The sequence below is a fragment of the Sitophilus oryzae genome, unplaced genomic scaffold, assembly GCF_002938485.1.
Source record: "Sitophilus oryzae breed Bouriz unplaced genomic scaffold, Soryzae_2.0 scaffold_682_pilon_pilon, whole genome shotgun sequence".
NCBI classification, from domain to species: domain Eukaryota; kingdom Metazoa; phylum Arthropoda; class Insecta; order Coleoptera; family Curculionidae; genus Sitophilus; species Sitophilus oryzae.
Window position 1 is genome coordinate 2332766 of NW_022147287.1, and position 19539 is coordinate 2352304.

General features: G+C 32.9%; 1 protein-coding gene across 1 annotated transcript; it reads right to left on the bottom strand.

The window, feature by feature from the left end:
* Positions 1 to 1256: 1256 nt before the first annotated feature.
* LOC115888026 lies at positions 1257 to 18227 on the bottom strand. Its single transcript, XM_030907595.1, has 4 exons — positions 18030 to 18227; positions 12678 to 12806; positions 6139 to 6326; positions 1257 to 1601 (listed from the first exon to the last, which is right to left on the bottom strand). Exons 1-4 carry the CDS (start codon positions 18145 to 18147, stop codon positions 1329 to 1331), a joined length of 708 nt encoding a protein of 235 aa, XP_030763455.1. The 5' UTR covers positions 18148 to 18227; the 3' UTR covers positions 1257 to 1328.
* Between the last annotated feature and the right edge of the window lie 1312 nt (positions 18228 to 19539).

The window sequence follows — 19539 nt, forward strand, 5'->3', positions numbered from 1 at the left end:
TATTTCAAAATTTTTAACGGTTTCGCAAATATTCGCGGTTTTATATTTCATTTGGCATTTTCCAGAGTAAACTTTTATCAAAGCCACCTAATGATTCTTCTCTCGTATTTTACCGTTGAAAGAGCCATAGGGAATAATATCGCGAGTATCTGCCAAGCCGTTACAATTTTTGAAATACCCTAATTACGAAAAATGTTCATTTCTTTATTCTCCATCTATTAAAAAAAGGTATTCCATTTAAAATAACAAAAAAAAAATTATTTTATATTTCAGAAAGTTTGGTGTAGAATTTTGAACACCCTGTATGATTTTACCACGCCCTCCTTTACACGTTTTTCGACATTTTTTCGACGATTTTATTAACATTTAAAATTGTCACAACACAAGCGACGTTCAGTTCCGAAAGAGCGTTGATTTTAGCACTATTGATTTCTCTATATAAACTCACCGGCAAAAAAACCCGCCACTAAAAACTAGACCCAATTTTAAAGTTGGATTTCTCCCGAACCACTCATTAGATTTTGATGATTTTTCTTTTAAATTGTAAATTAATTCCTTTTTGCGGATGCTCCGTCAGAAATTTTTATTCCGAACTTATTTTGAGCTTATACAGGACACAACAATAAGACGAAGTTTCTTGCCCGAACTTTGTAACACCCTGTAGGGTGCAGCAGCGGTAGTAGCTATCGGTATATGGAAACAGGAAATTTCACCAGGCAAGTGGACACTAGATATTAGTCCCTTAAAATGTCTTTACCTTTTTTTTAATTTTCATGTTTTAGTTAGTTTACGTCTACGTTCTGATGTTTGGTTTGATTTTAAACCTTTTTTCGAGGCGTTTATTTTAAAGCAGCGTATCTCCAATACAAACAGAGATAATGTCGTGATTAAAAAAACAAAATGCTCACAAAAGATGAGGCTATAATGTGGTTAGATTTAGCAATAGCTACTACAGCTGTTGCACCCTACATGGTGTTACAAAGTTTAGGCAAAAAACTTCGTCTTATTGTTGTGCCCTGTATATGCTCAAAATAAATTCGGAATAAAAATTGCTGACGTAGCATCCGTTAAGAAGGAATTAATTTACAATTTAAAAAAAAATCATCAAAATCTAGTGAGTAGTTCGCGAGAAATCCAACTTTGAAATTGTGACTAGTTTTTAGTGGCTGGTTTTTTTTGCCCACGAGTGTATATTTAATCTAATATTTTTTGACAATATTATGCAACCAATCTTATAAAATATAAAAATTGTAAGATTTTTATTAAATCCTCAGCACTGAATTGACAGAAAAATAATTAATAGCGTTGATATAAATTTTATGTTTAATTCATTTGTATTTAGGCATAACCTTTTCTTTCTCTTCTGGATCTAAGCTGTTGTAAGATACACAAACAGGGCTCTTGTTCGTTTCATCTTCCGCTGCTCCTTTAGCGGATGATGATCCTCCTCCCAATTTGTCTATGACGTTTTTCGGAAAATGGGCTATTCCAGAAAATATGTTTGAAATAGCTCCGTTCCAAAGCCTTTGAAACTTCAACGAAATATCCTCAGCTCTGAATGGCGGCAAGTCGCAGTGTCCGTACGGATCGTAGCTTGATTGCTGCAAAGAGATTTTTGTCATTAGTTTTACTCAGGGTTGGAAAAAATCATGATTTTTAAAAAAAAAAAAAAAATCAGATTTTTTTGATTTTAATTCAAAACAATATTTAAATCGAATTTCCAAATGACTAGGACTTATTTCCAATTAAAGTCCTATCCTAAATGGCTAAATCTTTATAACTCTGCCCGATACCGATAACATTAACAATTCTACGGCGCGTGTCATTTTTCCACGTGTCGGTCACCAATATATTCCGCAAAAAAGTCGCTCGCTTCAGATCAAAAGGATTTTTTTTCAAACATCTCAAAAATATTAACTTTTGTCATTTTAACGCCTAGGCATAAAAGTAAAGTCTGTTACGCTTAAGCACAAAACTACAAAAATATATTATTAAACTGATATTAAGTGTCAAATTCAACGAGTGTACAAATTGTTGCTCGATTACTGTTCATATTATATGCAATGTTTGAAATTGATTAAAAAATTATTTGTAATATTTTAAAAGAAGTAGTATGTTCTATTAGGAGTAAAAATGTACTTTTTGTGCCTCCCTGTAACGTCGGAATAGCTTTACGTTGGTCCACAGTGCTTCGAACATATGGCTCTAGAGGACAAAAATCCAAAACTTCTCTTTTATTGTAAGCAATTTATTCAAACTAGGTTTATTTGACACAAATGATGAGTACTCTCATTGTACTAAATGATGATGTTCTTAGTCCCACGTTTATGAAAAAAAATCTAATAAATAATAAAAATATTGGAGCTGTGTTCCATCTAAGCAAATAATAATTTATAGTATGAAAACGGTGTAAGTATTAAATAAATTCCTGTGATAAAAAAGAATTGAAATAACATTAGAACATGATTCCTACAATATAAGCCTAATACGTAAGATAAGATAAAAATGTTTTTGTTTAATGAAAAAGAAACATTAATGTTATATTTAATTAAAAAAAAAACTTAAGATACTATAAATTTACTTTAGGACAACAAAATGCATAGATCGTAACTACTTTGATTCAGAAGAATTACTGCTGACAGAATCTTCCAAATTTATAGTATCCAAATCAGGTAGATGAAGTATCCTCACATATAAGATATTTCTGTACATCATTTTCTAATATGTTACTTTTTCGCGTTGTTACTGTTCATTTTGTCGCTATGAGGGGTTCGGATGTTAATAGTTACCTCTTTAATACAGCATATCCATATATTATTTTTTCCTTTTCTTGGGTATGAGATTATATAATAAATTGAAAGATGGACACTTTTTTTATGCGACGTTTCGCTCCAACATAGTGGACTTTTTCAGGCACCAGTGGTGTCTCATTTGACTGGAAGGTTCATCAATATCTAATAAGAACATATTTTTTGAAATACAAATAATTTTGAGTTCTTGTCTTTATGATCAAGCCAAGTATTAGCCAGATCGGCATTGCTTATCAATTTTACTCCATCTGAAAAGTATTATAAAATAAGTTCGTCGCAAGCAGACGCAGGTGAACTATACAAAAATTAAAAGTGTAGAATATGGCAACAAAATATTCAATAAATACGATATGTTTTGATATGTTTTTTAAATGCCTTTTGAAGTTTGAAAACGTAAAATTTTTATACCCATTTAAGAATCATCTTAAAAATAAATAAAAACTAAACAATCACGAACTTGTTTGGAAATAAATTTAAAGTACATACCTTGTTTAACAATATCCATAGTGGCTTTCAATTAAGTACGTACCCGTTTAACTCCACGTATTATACATAACTACTATGAATGTTATTCTTTTCACTGATGAGGTAATGATCGCAAAATTTATTTTTAGTGAAAATATTTGCTAACAAAAACGCTGTTTATGAAAAATAATATACAGGATGGTTGAGCATTGCTATAAGTATAAAATTATATATTCAGATATTAGTAAATTTTAACTTATTTTTTGATTTTTGTCCATGGGACGAAACACTGTTTGGTCCTTCAAAGGTACAGCATCGTCAAAAAAAGTACAATTTTTACTCCTAATAAAACAATACACTATTGTTCGGAAATAGCCTTAAGTCAAGAATGAAATTAGTATGTATGATCTTATGTCAAAGTGTAAAGTATTTACTGCAGATCAAAATGTCGGTAGGAATTTGGAAACATACAACTCTGTTTCAAAAAAAATATACACACATAACACATTTTCTGACAACGATTATTGATTCTCGGGAATGAAGATATAGTCTCTATATCAGAAGAACCTAGTTCTGGCTCTAGACTTTGTGAATGAACACTGAATTCTACACTGAACACTACTTTGTGTATTCGAACACGGAATTTTTGTCACTTATACATAAATTTTAAAATAAATCTCTGCGTTTAGCGGTCTAATGGATTCACACGAAATTACTTCAAAGATCGATCGAGTATTTAAATCGATGAATAGATAGTTTTATAACATTTACAATTATTTTTCGATTTAATCTGTTATATCTGTTATAAAAATATTTTTTCTAGTTTTCTAGGACATATTTTTTTTAACTTTTACAGTTACTTTTTGACTTATTATAAAGTTTCAATAAAAAGTTGATTTAACAAACTTGATTTAAATCACGATTTAAATCATGATTTAAATCATGCCAGCCCTGATTTTACTTGACATTTTGTCTAATTTTTAAGACTGTATTTTCCTATAAAACCAGGTTAAATATAGTTCGTATCAAATAAACTTTTAGTCACGTGATTAAACTTGACCGGCACAATGTTGCCCACTTTTACATATTTCTTTTAATCAAAATATTTCAGAAAACCAAAATAAATTAATTATAAATATACAACTTATTATAAATATACAATGTTTCAAAAAACATGTGCCATCTCCCGTGGGAAGGTTCCTTACGTAAAAATATGATTTATTTTTCATATCAATATAGGTCCGATTCTGCTTTGTTTCGTAGCTACAGGGTGTTAAAGTCTTAATAATCTTTCAATTTATTATCATTTTCTTCCAAGTACTTTTAGTGATTTGAATGAAATTTTGAGGACAAAAGTTACTATAAGTGCTACATATTTTAATGCTAAAAAAGTGTCGATAAATTCATCAGGGACGTCCATATGGGTTATCATTGGAATATTTTCCAAAAAAAGAAAACATGTGCGCCACTTTTTTCTTTTGATATCAAAATTGTGTAGGCCGTTTAATACCAATTAAAAGTTATCTCTTGATATTTTGTCGAATTCGGCCTCCTTGATGAGATAAACGCAATTTTATTAATCACAATCAATAAAATTAAATTTATTATTAAATATTATTATTACTATTAGTCCAACCTACAGTAATTTAAAAAAAAAAAACCTAATTTTAAAAAGTTTTAACATCCTGTAACTCTAAAACTATGCATTTCCATATCCATGTTTATAGGAACTTTTTTTCATATTTTTTGATGAGGAATCAATGAGTACTTATTTAAAACTTTCACAAGTTAATGATATCAAATTTTTTTAATGGTTTTGGTTTTGCATCAAGGCAAATTAATAAAATTGCGTTTATCTCATTAAGGAGACCGAAATCGTACAAATATCTCTTAAACTGCTTACACTATTTCGCTAACAAGAGAAAAAAGTCAGTGGCGTATAAATATGTGGCATTTATAGTAAATTTAACCTTCAAAATTTCATTGAAACCGCAAAAAGCATTTGGCAGAAAGTTAGAATAAATCGAAAAAAAATATTAAGACCCCTAAGAGTGTAACACCCTGTAGCTACGAAACAAAGCAGAATCGGACCAATATTGATATGAAAAATAAACCTGAGAGTGAGGAATCTCCCCACGAGAGATGGCACATGTTTTTTGAAAAACCCTGTAGGTGTAATATAGATTAACTAATTATACAATATGATCTGGTGTCATTTTATATTTATTTAAATTTATATGAGAAGTGACATCGATCGTTATTTCCAGGCCAACTACAAGCATTTTTTTTCGATCATACTGTATAAAATTTAGAAATGTTCATTCTATAAGAATATTGTGCTCTATACAGGGAGTCCCTGAAATAAGTGCAAGTATTTTAAGGGGTGGTAGATTTTTTCAAATAAGTCCAAAATAACGGAGTTATTTTACTTTGAAAAAATTTCCAAAAAAAATATTTTTTGCTAAAATTTTGAGAACCACTTTTTGACAACCAATCTTTTCTGGATTTTCTTTCTTGTAAATTTTATCTAATACCTATGTTGCCATATTATCAAAAAATTATGTTTTTTTAATTAAAACTAAAAAAAAATCAAAAACATTTTCAAAAAATTTCGAATTTTCAAAATTTTTTTTTGAGAAAAAAAACCTCATAGGCGTGTTTCTGGTGTTGAACTATACTACCAGTTAAAATACTTGCACTTATTTCTGGGATACCCTGTATTTCAACACTTGAATATGTTCTGTTAATGCATTTTGTATTGTTTGTCTAACAAACTACATCTAAAAAATTAGAGAAAAAAATAGTTTACTTTTGATTGAATGTTTTTTTTCAGTTCAACAATTACTAATCAGTTTTTACTTACATGAAATAAATCGCTCTCAGCTTCGCAGGATGGTGGATCCCATTTGGTATTTTTTTTCGGCCGAGGACCCTTGAACATCGCACACGCGGTATTGTACATTTCCTGGGTTTCATCTGTGGTGCCCCATATACCCATGTCGTACGAAATGTAAACCAGTGCTGCAGCTACTGCAGATTTCATTCCAAAACCTGAAAATAGTTCGCATTCAAATTGGTATTTAAACATATAAGAAAACAGACAAGATATATGATACATAATGTCATTATCCATAATATCATAAAATGATACATAAAATCCCGACCGCTCACGTTTGTGTCATCATCATCATCATCATTCTGAAATTATTCAACCATTGACAATTATGGTGTAGCCTCTTTCACATATTTAGATAATCTCTTTGTAGTTGGACCCATTGGTTGTCTATTGTTGGATATGAGGGTCCAAGTTATCCCTGCTAATTTCCTAATATCATTAGGAACCATCTCTGGTTCGGTCTTCCTCTAGGTCCATCTGTTGTCCGTCCTTCTAGCGAGGTGTCCTGCCCATTGCCACTTGAGGGATTTGATTCTGTGGATGACATCTAGTACCTGGGTCTTTTGTTGTATCCACTCTATTCTTTTATGGTCTTTCTTGGTTATTTCCAGCATAATAAAAATAATAATTAAATAAATAGCTAATTGGGGCAATAAATCGGCGTCATTTTCGGTCAAAAAATTATTATCAATGAACATATTGACTATGTTGCTAGTAAATGTAATCGCTTCTTTGGATTTGTTATAAGATCGTGCAAATTTATCTCATCCCTGTAATCTATAAAGTCTATGTACTTTGCATATATTTGTACCAGGATGAATTTTGTTTCGGTGGTCTGGTCCCCGCAATACTTTGTATATAAAACAAGATTAGAAATTATACAAAATAAATTTTGCACGATTTTTAGATTTAAAAAAAAATAACATTTATAATTATTATGCGAACACATATCTCTTACGTCAGGAATTTGGGTTGATTACACTTGAGCAGCGTCGCACCTGTGCTGACGTTTGCTTTTTACATAAATTACTCAACAGTAAATACGATGTTTCAATTTTGTTGGAAAAAGTTATAATTTTAACGTTCCCCAGCGTAATTTTAGTGGAAGTTATTTGTTTTCTAAGAATCTTTACAATACTAATTTAGATAAGAATTCACCACTAAACCGAATTCAGACTGCGTATAACGAATTATTCCATAACATAGATATTTTTATTGTATCCTATCCCGTATTTAAAAGTAGAGTTAAGAGAAACGTTACTAATTTTTCTAATGATGCTTAAGTAATTGCAATATGGACATTAAGTATTTTTTTTCTCTTTTTTTAAAAGTTAAGGTTTAGTAATTAAGTATTATAAAATTGTTGTGATTTGTATTCAACACTACTGTAAACTGAGGTGCCATAATATTAGGTCTTGGACCTGTTTGGCATCCTTTAGTCTTGAATATTGTAGATATTGATGAGAATAAAAACCACTTAAATTAAATGGCTAATAAGTGGGTGGGTATTTTAAATGCACATTTAACATAGTGGCTCCGAAATGCATTTTGTAAATTAAAACTTGTTCGAATCACGCAAAAGCCTAAGGTATAGAAAATACAATTTGACATTCACAAATTATAGGTTGACAACTTAAGGTATCTTGACATTTGTCTATTGTTGGCTCTGCGGGCCCAAGTCATCCCTGCTAATTTCCGAATATCAGAGTACCATCTTAGGTTTGGTCTCCTTCTAGGTCTCTTAATTCATTCGTGGGTACAATGCTGTAATTTTTGTAGTCCATCTGTTGTATACCGGTGATTCTTCTTGCTAGGTATCCTGCCCATTGCAATTTGAGGGATTTGACTCTGTGGATGACATCTATTACCTGGGTCTTTTGTCGTATCCACTCTATTCTTTTACGGTCTCTCTTGGTTATTTCCAGCATATTTCGTTTCATTGAGCGTTTGTTTATCGCAGTTTCTTTATGATGTCCGTTTTAAGTGTCGAGGTTTCTCATGCATAGGTCATGGCTGATAGTACAAATTGATCAAATGTTTTTTTTTGGATAGAATGGCATTTTAGATTTAAATATGATTAAGTTTCTTCCATCGAAACATTGAAACCTGGTCATTTCTAGCTGCAATGGAGGACGCGAGAATTGATTCCAGATATTATTCCATTATTAAAAATATCTATGACAGTGCAACCTTCCAAGTTAAATTAGATGATGACCTCAAAACAGAAAAAAATACCACTCGGCAAGGGTGCGAGACAAGGAGATACCATCTCTCCCAAGTTATTTACACTGGCACTGGAAAATGTCTTCAAGAAATTAGAATGGGAAAATAGAGGTCTAAACATCGATGGGGTACACCTTAGCCATCTTAGGTTCGCAGACGATATTGTCTTGCTGACCACTGACATTCAAGAACTGAACACCATGCTAAAGGAGCTAAATGACCAGTCCCAGAAAATTGGCCTTAAAATGAACTTGAAGAAGACCAAGATAATGAGCAACAATAGCCATAACATTACCGTAGACAACGTTGTTATTGAAAACGTAGAACATTATATATATTTAGGTCATAAAATCAAGCTGGGTAAGGAGAACCAAAATACGGAGATCAAACTCAGGATCCATTTGACATGGGTAGCATTTGGAAATATGAGCGATGTTTTCAATGATAGAAAGGTGCCCATCAACCTAAAGAAAAAGGCTTACTACAGCTGCATTCTACCTGTGCTTACGTATGGCTTAGAGACTATGGCAATTACTCCAAAAACAGCAGAACAACTACGAGTAGCAGAAAGAGCCATGGAAAGAATCATGCTGGGAGTCAGCATTAGCGAAAAAATACGGAACACTCATATACGTCAAAAAACAAAATTAATAGATGTCGTTAAAAGAGTGGCAAGTCTAGAGTGGCAATGGATAGGACATGTGGCAAGACAGGATCCAGACCGATGGCCCAAAAAAGTCGTCCTATGGAGACCTAGGGGAACAACAAGAAGTGTGGGCCGACCAAAAAAGAGATGGGTCGATGACGTCAGGGCAGTGGCGGGAAGACAATGGATAAGATTGGCTAGAGATCGTGAAGCATGGAAAAACCTAGAAGAGGCCTATATCCAACACTGGATAGAACCAGGCTGAGAAAGAAGAAGAAGAAGAAGTTTCTTCCATAAGTCCTCCACGCTAACTTAATTCTTCGGTTGATTTCTGATAGTAGAGATCCTAAGATGTGTATTAGTTGCCCTAAATATCTTCCAATATCAATTTCGGCAGATAAAAATAAGTAAAAAAGTTGTATACATGTATGTCCTAAAATGCTTAGTTTCGCAGATACAGGGTGTAGAAATTTTATTTTTATTTTGATTTTTTCCAAATAATTTCGGAAGTAACGTTAATATTTGGATGAAAATTGGCGTCTGGCAGTTTTTTGACCTAAGAAATTTGATTTTGATGCCAATATGACTCTTACTTGTAGGGGGCGCCACCTACATATTTTTTTACTAGTATTAAGAGTAATAACTTGTAACAGCCTTTTTTCCTAGAGAGCTATTACTAACGCCTAACAGTCGGTCTTTTTGTTCTAGGGCGCCACCCCCAAAGTTTAAAGTGTTTGAGAGACCACCTCGGCCAATACGGTAGCTTTTCTACAGTGGAGAATCCAGGGAAATGGGGTAAAAGCCAGTTAAAGTCGAATATATTCCATAACGAGGTTTATTTAAATAAATTAATTACGAATCCAATATCTTCAAATAAATAAAATATGAAGAAAATAATAAAACATGAAATATCGCAAAATCTCTTTTTTAAGTAAATCGGCGTCGGATCAACCGAAAGGGTCTGGTTTTCTGAATCGTCTACAGCAGCCCGGAATCCAGGCACACTAATTATTTACGGTCAGGTATAAAGAAAACTTAAGAAAATCGGCGTCGGATCAAAACGAAACGGTCTGGTTGTCTATTCACGGTCAGGTATAAAAAAACTTAAATGCTCGGTTTTTAACTATCTATACTCATAAATCAGAAATACGGTTTAGACTTATTTTAAATCAAATCTCTGCGACCATGATTTATACTTATTTAAAATCAAAAACGGAGATACGGTACTTTTATGTTTTATGTTTGATTTATGTTCACGCCTAGCATTTAACCGGTTAAATAAAAAAATATACGGACTTCATTACAAACTTTTCGTCCGTACCTGTAAAAAAATCCCACAATTATGTATTATAAAAGTGAACCGAACCGAGCTATTTCCAAAATTATAACGAATTCCCTTCTCAAAGACGAAGGCAGCAGGCGGAAATTCGAATTTTCCCCCATTTTCGAAACAATTACGAGGCGCCTTGACAACCGGATGGGTGGGACGAAAGCCAGCGTTTCGTCTCATTATTAAACTCCCCTCGCAAAAACTTAGTTGGACCGGTTTCCTAAACTAGTCGCCGCCGCCTAACAACGGGCAGGCAGGCGGTTGTGACAGAAGGACGACGACAAACGCCTCAAAGTTATTCGGAATTAAGTGGCGGCTGATAGTTGTGCTGTTTTCGACTTCCAACGTCCCTTTGTATGAATTAATTATTGTAAATCTAAAATCAATTAGTTGTTGGAAATGTTTGAAAGTTTTGAAATTACGCATCGCTTATTAACGTACAGTTTCAGTTAGAGTCTGCATTATAGGCTTGATGCATTCTCCGCCGCGCCGGTGCTGCCACCATCGGAGAATATCGTAAAAAAAATAAATATATTGATATCTTCAGAAGGTCTAAATTGTATTATTAGTTATTTTTTATACAAGACGATAAAATGGTATATTAAGGTATTATTATTATTATGGTATAAAAAGATTTATTCACGAGCGATGAAATCGGGAGTGAATTAATTTCGGGAGACGATTATGCAATTTTATCGTCGCGCATAAAACAATATTTTTTTATTATTTCAAAGAATTTATTACGAATAGAAAAAATATTGTGCTGGGTTGGCGTTTGTTTCTATGTAATTTGACAAATAAATAAAGCTGTCTCTTTAGTTGTCAGTTTTGAGTCAATATTTTTTAATTCTCTTTCGTGTCGATTGCTGATTGAATTGGAGCAAGAAATGGCTCAAAACGAAATAAGTAATTTACCAACAGATATTCAGGCTGAGGCGACAAACGCCGTATCCAAACTACTTCCATTTAAATCCCGAATAAGTTATGAAAAACAATACAAAAATTTTCAAAAATGAAAGCAATTAAAAAACGTGCGAGAAGAAATAAAAAGTTTAACCTATCCTCGCTGCTAAAGTATCATTTAATCTACCCTTGCGGTTAAAGTACTATTTTATCTACTATTTTTGATAGATATAAGGCAATTTTAATAGTTGCTATAGAAAAAAAATATTATTTCAATTAAAAAAAAAATAGATGAGTTCAACTACGGTAGCGAGCAGAGTTTTAATCACGGGTTTTGCTAGTGGGGTATAATTGGGGCTATTTCGGCTATAACAAAAAAATTTAAAGGTACATAATTATAATTTTAGAAGATATTCATAAAACATTTAATCACTAGTCGATTAGAAAAGTATACATTAATATTACAAATTATATTTTATCCTCTCATAGTATGTCTATTTAATTTCTTGATTATATAACGAGTACTTTGTTTTTAATCACTTGTTTCCTCGAAGAATCCATTTTTGCTAGTGATCAAATCGGTGTGAGAAATGATGAAGCTATAAATGTTGTTTCGGTTTTCGAGTTGAATGTCCGGGAAAGTTGAGTTATTGAATGTTATTGCACCCAACAACGCTTTAATTACGGTCTCCTTTACGCGTTACCATTTTGTCGGCAATTTTATTAACATTTGAAATTGTCACAACACAACACGACGCCTAGTTCGAATTCTTTTTCACTTATTTTTTACTACCCGAAACAGCGTTACATTACACAAACTTCGTGTATAGGTACCTGAGTATTTTATAGTCTCAATAACTGCACTAGCAAAAAACTAAAATACCTAAATATTATGATAAAACCACGATTAAAATACTATTTTAATGCTAACTATGTGTTGATAATTTTTGATTTTTGCCGTTGAAGCGCTGCGGTCGGAATTTGTTGAAATCAACTGAAATGTACCAAGCCTATAATATAAGACTTTTTCTTTTATTTCCTTTGATAAAGTCTGAATTCGGCGATAGTTTTTGCTTTCATTGGATTGAAAACGACTTAAGAAAATGTTGCTCTCGAGTATACCGCGTGGAAAAAAGAAGAACTGCATTTACTTTTAAATTGAAACTGAAAAGACACCTACAAAGATAGCATCTAAATATGTGAGAGAAGTTACACCATACTTGAAAATGGTTGAATAAGCTGAAAATGATGATGATGATGATAATGATGATGATGATGATGATGATGATGATGATGATGATGATGATAATGATAATTATGATGATGATGATGATGATGATATACTACCTGTATCTTATTGATTTAAAATTGCTTCTTTACTTAAATATAAGTATATTATATTACCTAGGAATTTTAGAAGTCCAAATCTCTTCTTTACTTCTACTTCCTTAAAACATACTGGCGGGGCACACATCTTCCTTAACTCTTTACCAGTACATATGTTTATTCTTTTTGGTTTCGGTTTACATATTGCTAAATTAAAACAAAAAGAAAAATATAATTAAATAAAATGTAAGTAGATCCAGAAATGTATAGGTTAAGAAGGTCAGTTTTGTTGATGTGAATAAAAACTGTTTATATATTTATAATTAATTTATTTTTGTTTCCTAAAATATTTTGATTAAAAGAAAATATATAAAAGTGGGCAACGCTGGTGCCAGTCAACGTTAATCACGTGACTAAAAGTTTATTTAATATGAACTAAAGGGAAATTAAAACAACTTTCGTTGCACGTCATCAATGACACCATGTCGTCTTATGGCGTTTGCTGGTGGTCGTATTATGATGTGCAACGAAAGTTATTTTAATTTCCCCCCATATATAAAATAATCTTCAATTAACAAGATCCATATTTCGCCAAGTTTATTTAAAATTTCATTACTTATGGTAGATATAATTTAAGCAGACCTGTGCGTTCGACCGCTTAATTTAGTCAATAGGGTAGACTTTTTTTAGAATTTTGAATGAGTGGGAGGGGGGTTAATCACTTCGACCTTACAGATCCATTGTGTCCCCCTTTCTTGAATCATAACTCATCATACAGTCCCAGGGCTTTGACAAAAGCCAGTATCTGGGACGGTTTTATAGAGGGTAGTTCTCCATCTCCAATATCAGTCGTACCAAAATTCATGGCACGAATGGTTGTCGTCTCGGTGCACTCAGTGATGAGGTGTACTGGTGTTTCACCATCTTCCCCACAGAATCTGCATTCGCCGTTTCTTCTTAGTTTCAATCTACTGAGGTGTTCATTGAGGAGACAGTGTCCTGTTAAAAACCCGTGACAACCGAAGATTGTTCTTACTCAGACCCAGGAAGATCTGTGATTTTTCTTGATCATAAGCCCTCAGAAACTTCTTCGAGTGTCCTAGACCATTGCAAGATTTCCATTCTAGGTTGCGGATGGAATCTTCCAAGTTCTTGTGTTCCGCCTTGAGTTGGTTACCACTTGGAAAGCAGAACGGTTCTGGTCCAGTTAGTGGAGTGTTCGCTCCTTTCCTAGCTAGATTATTTGCTTTTTCATTGCCTTCTATCCCTTGGTGAGCAGGCACCCAGTGTAGGAGGACTTTGTTTTCTTTGCCTAATTTATTCAGCTTCTCTATGCATTCTTTGACCAATTTCGAATTGATTGATACTGAGTTGATCGCCTTTAACGCTGCTTGACTATCAGATAAGATGGCTATTTCTTGTTTCCGATAGTTCCTATCTAAGATAAGTTGTACGCATCTCTCGATAGCGTAGATTTCTGCCTGTAGGATACTAGGGTAAGTGCCCATTGGTTCGGAGTTGCCCATTGGTTCGGAGTGTCAATAGGGTAAGTCTCAAATTTCCTTTGTAGGGCATGATATTGAAGGGGAGCTAAAACGGTTTTAGTGAAACGTTAATGCGAACTTCTGTCTTATTGGTTTGATTTTGGATTTATTTGTGCTTAAAGTTAGACGTACAGCGCCCGGCAATAGTCCTTCAGGCATCTGTAGCTCCTAGAATAAAAAACTTGAGAATTTTGTTTAAGTACAAACCTAAAGTATGTACGAAAATGTATTTCAGGAAAATATTTTAATTCCTAGAGGGTTGGATCGGGATGATTTTTTTAATGGAAAACCCTGTATATTATGGCTTGGTGTTCCGATAATCGAATATTTTTACTTACCGCTTTGAAAGCGTAATGTTTTTATATCAAAGTTAAGAATTCTGTAAGTTAGAAAACGCTAAGCGCTTTTAGACGCTCAGTGTATATGACGTTAATTTCCTCTTGGCGCGCACTTAACTACCGATTTGGGTATTCTCATCTGACACGCTTAGCGTCTTTACCCATTGCGCTAACTGATTTGAAAACGGCTACCTTAAAGGATCGTTTTGCTTGTCAAACTGTCAGTAAAAATAGAAAAAAATTGTGATTTTGTGCGTCTTCTTGCTCTCTAGTGAAAAGTACGTTCTTCTTCTATAAATTCCTCAATAAGGTAATTGTTAATTTACGACTTGGCAGCTATAAATATTGTTTAAAACATCGAAAATGTTGAGAAGAGACTTCAATATTTCCCTCGTATAATAAGAATTATACATATCCATAGAAAAATAGGTTGACATAACTCAATAATAGGTTATGAAATTCACGTAACATTGACATTTTTCATCGTTTTATTTACATTTGACTATTGGTAAACTATTAGATACCTGAGAAATTGCTGCCAATATGTGATCAACGCGTATCCAGAAAACGATTCGCACGGCAACGAGTATACCAAAATCGACTGCTTGGGTTCCGCTAATCGAATACTTTCGCTTACCGCTTTGAAAGCGTAACGTTTTTATGTCGAAATTCCAGAGTTCGGGCCATACATATAAAATTTGAGATTTTCATTTCCAATCTCCGATGCCATTTTTTTCAGTGGTATCATATTTTTAGTCATGTCTTGACATAGACTCTTCTGTGCGCTGCGCTGGACGTAACAACTTCTTTAAAAAAACTGATGCTCCAAACAAAACGGAAAAAAAAGGAACAAATTAGGATTGGGCCTGTAGCCGTCGCATTTCCAATTAAATATGAATACCGGCAGTTAACACGCCCTTCGCTGTTTACCGTACGTGATTTAATTTCCAGCCGTATTGTTATGGCGTGCTTTTACAGTAATTTTATAGTTACACAGGGCCAGCGTCCCATTTATACAGGCCGACAGTTATTGTAGATTTTCTCCCTTTTTAATTCTCGTTGTTTCATTTCGGTATTTCATCGGATGCTCTTCTGTACAATGAGTTAACGAGTTGGGAAGGGATTAAGTATTTGAACTAGTTTAATGGATCAAGCGAGACATTAGAAAATTTTGTATCATTATTATTTCCAGATTATTCAACAATTTACCATTTTTTTATAGCCACCATTACATATTTATATAATCTTTTTGCAATTGGGCCCTTTGATGTCTATTGTTGGCTATGCGTGTCCAAGTTATCCCTGCTAATTTCCTAATATAGGTTTGGTTTCCTTCTAGATCTCTTAATTCCTCTGTTGAACCATCTTTAGTTCGTCCTTATTGCTAGGTGTCCTGCTCAATGCCACTTGAGGGATTTAGTTCTTTAAATGACATCTATTACCTGGGTCATTTGTCGCATCCACTCTATTTTTTTACGGGTATTTTAACACTCCGTTGAAGAAATTCATTCGAACATTTCTGGTAACACTGCTCTTTTCTATGTGACATCCATGCTCGTGCGTCAAACAAACGTTAATCCATAGATAAAGGAAATAAATTTAGATTGGAAAGCTCGTCAAAATATATAATTGTTTTGGGTCGCGACCGTTGCACAGTGGTTCCCAGATAGGTCATTACTTAGAAATATCAGTTTCAAAATGTTTGCATGCAACTTTTGCTAATACTTTTCTTATATTCCCCTGTAAACGATACATAATAAATAACAAAATCAAGTAAGCCTAGTGTAGCGCTTTTTTTTATTAGAAATGTCACATTTTTGCTACTGGTATCAAGCCGACATAAACAGTTTTCAGATAACGCCAATTAATTACTTATTTTATTAAAATTGATAAAAGCTGTTGCCTTTTCTGTAATGGACGTTCGAAAAGAAGGTAAAAAGAACTGTTTTTTCTATTTTGCACTTAATTAAACCTAAGTAATATTAGTTTATGGTTTGGTTTAGTATTTTTACATTTTTGCTTGTCACTCTTTAAGACTTTTAACTACTTTCCCTTTCAAATCCTCTTAAACGGCATGACAATACTTGTTGCTTAAAGTATATTGCATATAAATTAATTGCCACTGGCTGCCGCGAATTGCCGCCGGATCTTATACCGGGTGGTTAAAGACTGACATTTTGTCTTAAAATAAAAGTAACTTATTTTTTCCCCTTCGTGTCAACTTATTTGGTGGACACACTGTATATCAATTGACAGTAAAATTATATTTATTAAATGAAACAACTGTCTCTTTAATTTTTTCAACATTTAAAATAAATTTGACCTCTTCAATATGAAAAAACATGTACATATGTGCAAACATAATCTGTATACCTTTCCGAATAGTTAGAACTTAAAATGCAATTCACACAAACTGGGCCCAATTTTTTTAATACATATTACATTAAATCTTTTATATACAATTATTTAGCATTTGTTATCAATTTCTATGAAAAAAGGTGCAGTCAAGCTATATCTAGATATCTAACAGTTATGACCGCGCAGCTAATTAAGGGGAACTACTGTGCGTTGTACGCGATCTGGCGCTGCTATAACCGTTGCTACGGACAACCGCCAAACAATAACAGAAATAATTTTCTCATGCCAAAGTCAGTATCTTCAAAAATTATAAAATCTTTCAAAATTTAAACCGCCTTTATTGAAAAAATACCGAAAAGTGTTTAAAGCGTCCATTCCCAAAGTAATTATTACTATCTTGTGAGTTCAATTTAAATTTTACATGCTCAAACCCGTGATAATTATGAAAAAGTGGCTTTAAAAACTAAAAAACTGTGTTGTGAACTGTGAACTGCAAAAACCATCTTGGATCGTGGCGTAACGACGGTTTCCAATGTTTCATAGGTATTTCACATACTTGTCCTTATATAAAATAAAGTTTTTTGTATGCAACACACTGCATTTTATTTATAAAATTAAAAGAAAATAATAATAAATTTGAATAAATAATATTTGGCGACATAATTCCGGAAAAGATCCGAAATTATCAAAAGCTTTGGGTTGCGACCATTGCAAGAATAGCGCAAAATAGTGGTTACATTGTTCTTATGGGCACTTTCCAATCTAAACTTGTTTCATTTATCTATGCGTTAATCTCATGAATCTGTAAATCGTTGAGATTTGGTTGAGATCTAAATAAAAGTCGATGACAACGGTTAAAAATAATCCATAAGGAAGGCAAATAACAGGAAAAATAGGTATAAAAGTTTTAACGATGATATTGATATAATATTAATGGTATTTTATTACAGGTTAAGGAAGACCAAGACGTATAGAACTGTAGATAGAATAGTGAATGTGAAATTTCTAGATAAAATATTAACAAGTATTGTAAGGTATAAATTGAGATAAATAAATGCTATTTATTTACCCAACCTATAGTTTTCTTTAAATATATACATATACTTACTGTTTTCGTAAAAAATATTCTCGACGTATTGTCAACAGTCGTTTGGAGATGAATTTTGATAAATACTTTAGTAGGTACTTACGAATTTTCAATCGTTTTTTGCAACCTTCTGGTCGTTCCTGTTTTTGCCCACTTGGCTGCTGGTACACTAGAAAATTTGATTTCTTAGGGCATTTTTCTGGCTTTTTGTCTGAAGACATATTGCGAATTTTGATTGAGTATGTGGCACAAAAGACAAATTTTGACAAAAGATGACAAACTCGGTGATGACTGTGTTATGTCATTGTAAAGTGTCATTATTTATTTTTTTAATCAGTGTGTAACCTTAGCAATATACAGGAAAAATTGAAAATAATGCATTTATACAAAAAAAAGTTAAATAAATTTTATTAAGGAAGAAGGATAATGATATTCATGCATTAAGACGTTTAGACTCTCAAATAATTTGCACCAATTGGTTTGTGCAAATAAATTGAACCTATAGAACGTCAAATGTAAACAGAAATCTTTAGTTTGTGCAGTTCAAAAACTTAGGTTGAGTAAAATCTATCTTGTCTTGATTTTTATGAGCGTTACCACGGTTTTAGATAGCTTTAACAGGCTGTAACATTTGTTGGTGGAGATTTAACATCAAAAATTGTTTATCAAAGATATTTAAATAAAAACCCGCAGACAAATAGCACCAACTAACTGCTCTTCATTTCCAATCCATATTTCAGTAAAATGATTTGGTTATTTGTAATATTATATTTATTATTTTTATTTTACTGTATATGGTTTTTCGTATTCAATGCTTTACCACACACGTCATTGTTAAGTTTTAAAGCTCATCAATTACGATGAATAAATTGTGGCATATTGTTGTACTCAGGTGACTGAATTCTATCAAAACCTGAAATAAAAGATTCAGGTCCGTATTTAAAAAAAATAAGTTGGCCTATGTATCTCACAAATTATCAGCTAATTTGAAAATTTAAAAATACTATCAGGTAGCCTTGATAAAGTGGTTATGGGAATGTGCAATTAGTTTTTGGATTTTTTAAAAAGTAGAAACGACAGGAAAAAAATAAAATAGATTTTCGAAAAAATCGTTTTTTTTTTCAAAAACTTTTTTGATGCCATCTTGGTGAACATCCCAAAGCGCAAATTTGCCCAATTTAACTATGTTCGTATCTATTACGGTTTCCGAGATACCGATGCTCGTACCTCCAATTTGTAGCACCCTGTCTACTAATTTTTCTCGCTACGCCGCTGATTGATTGCTCGTCATGTGGGATAAAGAGGGCCGTCCCTTTTTGCCACTACTTTTAAGTGTAAATTGAACCTGAACCGCTTTTTTCCAACGGCTTTACTTTTACAAATCAATCTCGGTTCGCAGAGAGAAGAGATTTATCTTTTTCTTGCGACCGCCCCCTGGCGGGATCGTTCCACGTCAGTCGTCCGGCAAAGAAGTAGTTTCGTTAATAGGACTTTTTGTTTTTCTCGTACGTTTCTTGTATTACGATTTTTAAGAAGCTGATTCTAAAAACCGTTTTTGATAATTGCACAGAGACAGAGATACATTTTATGAAAAATACCAAAAAATAATTTAT

Excerpts from the sequence above, each read along its gene's own strand:
- LOC115888026 (XM_030907595.1), bottom strand. The coding sequence starts at position 18,147 with ATGTCTTCAGACAAAAAGCCAGAAAAATGCCCTAAGAAATCAAATTTT. Across the intron at positions 12,807-18,029 it reads CAAAAAACGATTGAAAATTC|CAATATGTAAACCGAAACCA; the intron begins GTAAGTACCTAC and ends GTTTTAATTTAG. Across the intron at positions 1,602-6,138 it reads CTGAGAGCGATTTATTTCAT|CAATCAAGCTACGATCCGTA; the intron begins GTAAGTAAAAAC and ends ATCTCTTTGCAG.